Source organism: Marmota marmota, unplaced genomic scaffold, assembly GCF_001458135.2.
Source record: "Marmota marmota marmota unplaced genomic scaffold, marMar, whole genome shotgun sequence".
NCBI classification, from domain to species: domain Eukaryota; kingdom Metazoa; phylum Chordata; class Mammalia; order Rodentia; family Sciuridae; genus Marmota; species Marmota marmota.
The window spans coordinates 1-2,063 of NW_026004689.1; the positions used below are offsets into that span (position 1 = coordinate 1).

The 2,063-nt window shown below is 55.9% G+C and overlaps 1 protein-coding gene across 1 annotated transcript; it reads right to left on the reverse strand.

Annotated features, from left to right (window-relative positions):
- Positions 1-105: 105 nt before the first annotated feature.
- On the reverse strand, positions 106-2,057 carry LOC107135271 (mucin-16-like; the record flags this gene model as incomplete). The annotated part of the gene is made up of 6 exons (XM_015477167.1): positions 1,999-2,057; positions 1,830-1,865; positions 1,250-1,374; positions 1,022-1,089; positions 275-447; positions 106-141 (listed from the first exon to the last, which is right to left on the reverse strand). Coding segments are annotated over exons 3-6 (334 nt in total), but the record flags the coding sequence as incomplete, so codon positions are not given.
- Positions 2,058-2,063: the final 6 nt, after the last annotated feature.

Consider the following 2,063-nt stretch of genomic DNA (forward strand, 5'->3'; position numbering starts at 1 on the left):
AGCCTGTGACCTGGATCCTACCCTCCCTAATAGCTGGAGATGTGGGCAGGGTCTGCTAAATGCCCTTGTCGTCAAGGGACCATGACAGGGTCACTGTGGACTCACCACTGAGCGTAGTTGCTGTGGCCTGGTGGGTGTAACCTGCAGCAGGAGAGGGGGAGAGAGGCGCAGGGGAGAATGAATATGAACGTGTGAGTGGGTAAGGACAAAGCCGGCCCAGACGTGGAGGACGCGGGCTCTACCCTACAGCACAGCACGGGTGGCCCCTGCTCACCATTGACATAGAGACTGTTCTGGTCCAGGGCGTAGGGGCCCAGCTGGGTGATGCCATGGGTCAGCTGGCTCAGCTCCCAGTACAGCTTCTCCCTGTCCAGCTTGGGGCCCACGGGGTCAGGACAGTAGGTGCAGACAGCGTCCACCCTGGTGGCTGACCCATCCTTCTCAGACCTGGGGAGAGCAGGGGGCATGAGTGCATTTTCAGAGAAAGGTCCAGAGATACCTCTGATTAGGGCAGAAAAGTGACAGAGAAAATGAGGAGGCCCTGCAAGGGTGGGAAGCCAGCCTGGTCATCCTGTGCACTGACTTCTGGACGGCCTCCCCCTGGGAGAAGAATCAGCTGAAGGGAAAATGTTCCTGATGTTTGAGAATAAAAATGCAACCTCATGGCTTGGGGACAGGTGAGTCCCAGTGAGACAGTTGGAGAACTGGGGTTGTGCATTAAGGCAAATGTAGAAAGTGTGTCTGTCACAAGATACATCCTGGCAACAAAATCCATCATCTATAGGAAAAGCCCTTGTTGTAAAAGGGAGAAGGGAGGGAGGGGACGAGGGTCAGTCATGCTGATGCACAGAATTTGAGACAGCTCAGACCTTCTGAGTGGTGTTGAAGGGTTAAGGGAGGCCTTGGTGCTGGAGCTGGTGCCTCCTGAGGCCATCTCTGAGGAGGACAGGAAGGACAGGGGGGCAGGAAGGAAGCACTCACACTGCTTGGGCCTGGGAGCACCAGTGACTCTAAGTCTCACCTGAGCAAAGTCAGTCTGCAGCCAGAGTACAGGGGACCCACACTGGTGTTCGTGAACAAGGGTCCGAGCTGTGGAGGAGAGAGAGGGGGGAGTGGGTCAGCTGAGAGGTGGGCAATGGCACCATTGGTGGGTGTGGGGATCCTGGAGGATACAGGTGCATCAGAGGGTGGGACACAGGCAGGCTGGCTCCAGTGGGCAGGACCCGAGTGGGACAGGCACTGTGCTCACCAGCTGCTGCAGGACCTTCTGAGTGGTGTTGAAGGTCAAGGACCCTGGGGGCTGCATGTCGTCCTCGTAGCGCAGGTTGGTGATGGTGAAGTTGAGGGTGAAGGACTCCAGGGGAGGTCCTGAGACTGCATCATGGGAGAAAGAGGAGAGGACCTTTGAGTCAGGTCTGGGGTGGACAAAGTGGCCATAGTCCTTACACCAAGGAGCACATTGCTTGAGAAGTTTGCAATGGCTCAGGGTCCTTGGTGCCTAATGTGTAAACCAAGCCTTGATTGTCACATGCTACAAGCAAGGAGGGAAGGATTGGCAAGCTACAAAGCTCTGATGAAATAATTTATTACACACCTCTATTTTATGAATTTTTGAACCTACTTTTGTATGGTTTTGCACCGAAACAACATTTAATGACCTTGGTGTGTGTCCAGGCAACAACACAAGGTGATCAGAGCTGAGACCTATCCCACTGGCTTTCAGCCTGTGACCCGGATCCTACCCTCCCTGACAGCTGGAGATGTGGGCAGGTGTCTGCTGCATGCCCCCTGGAGGTCAAGGGACCATGACAGGGTCACTGTGGACTCACCAGTGGGCGTAGTTGCTGTGGCCTGGTGGGTGTAACCTGCAGCAGGAGAGGGGGAGAGAGGCGCAGGGGAGAATGAATATGAACGTGTGAGTGGGTAAGGACGAAGTCCACCCAGACGTGGAGGACGCGGGCTCTACCCTACAGCACAGCACGGGTGGCCCCTGCTCACCATTGACATAGAGACTGTTCTGGTCCAGGGCGTAGGGGCCCAGCTGGGTGATGCCGTGGGTCAGT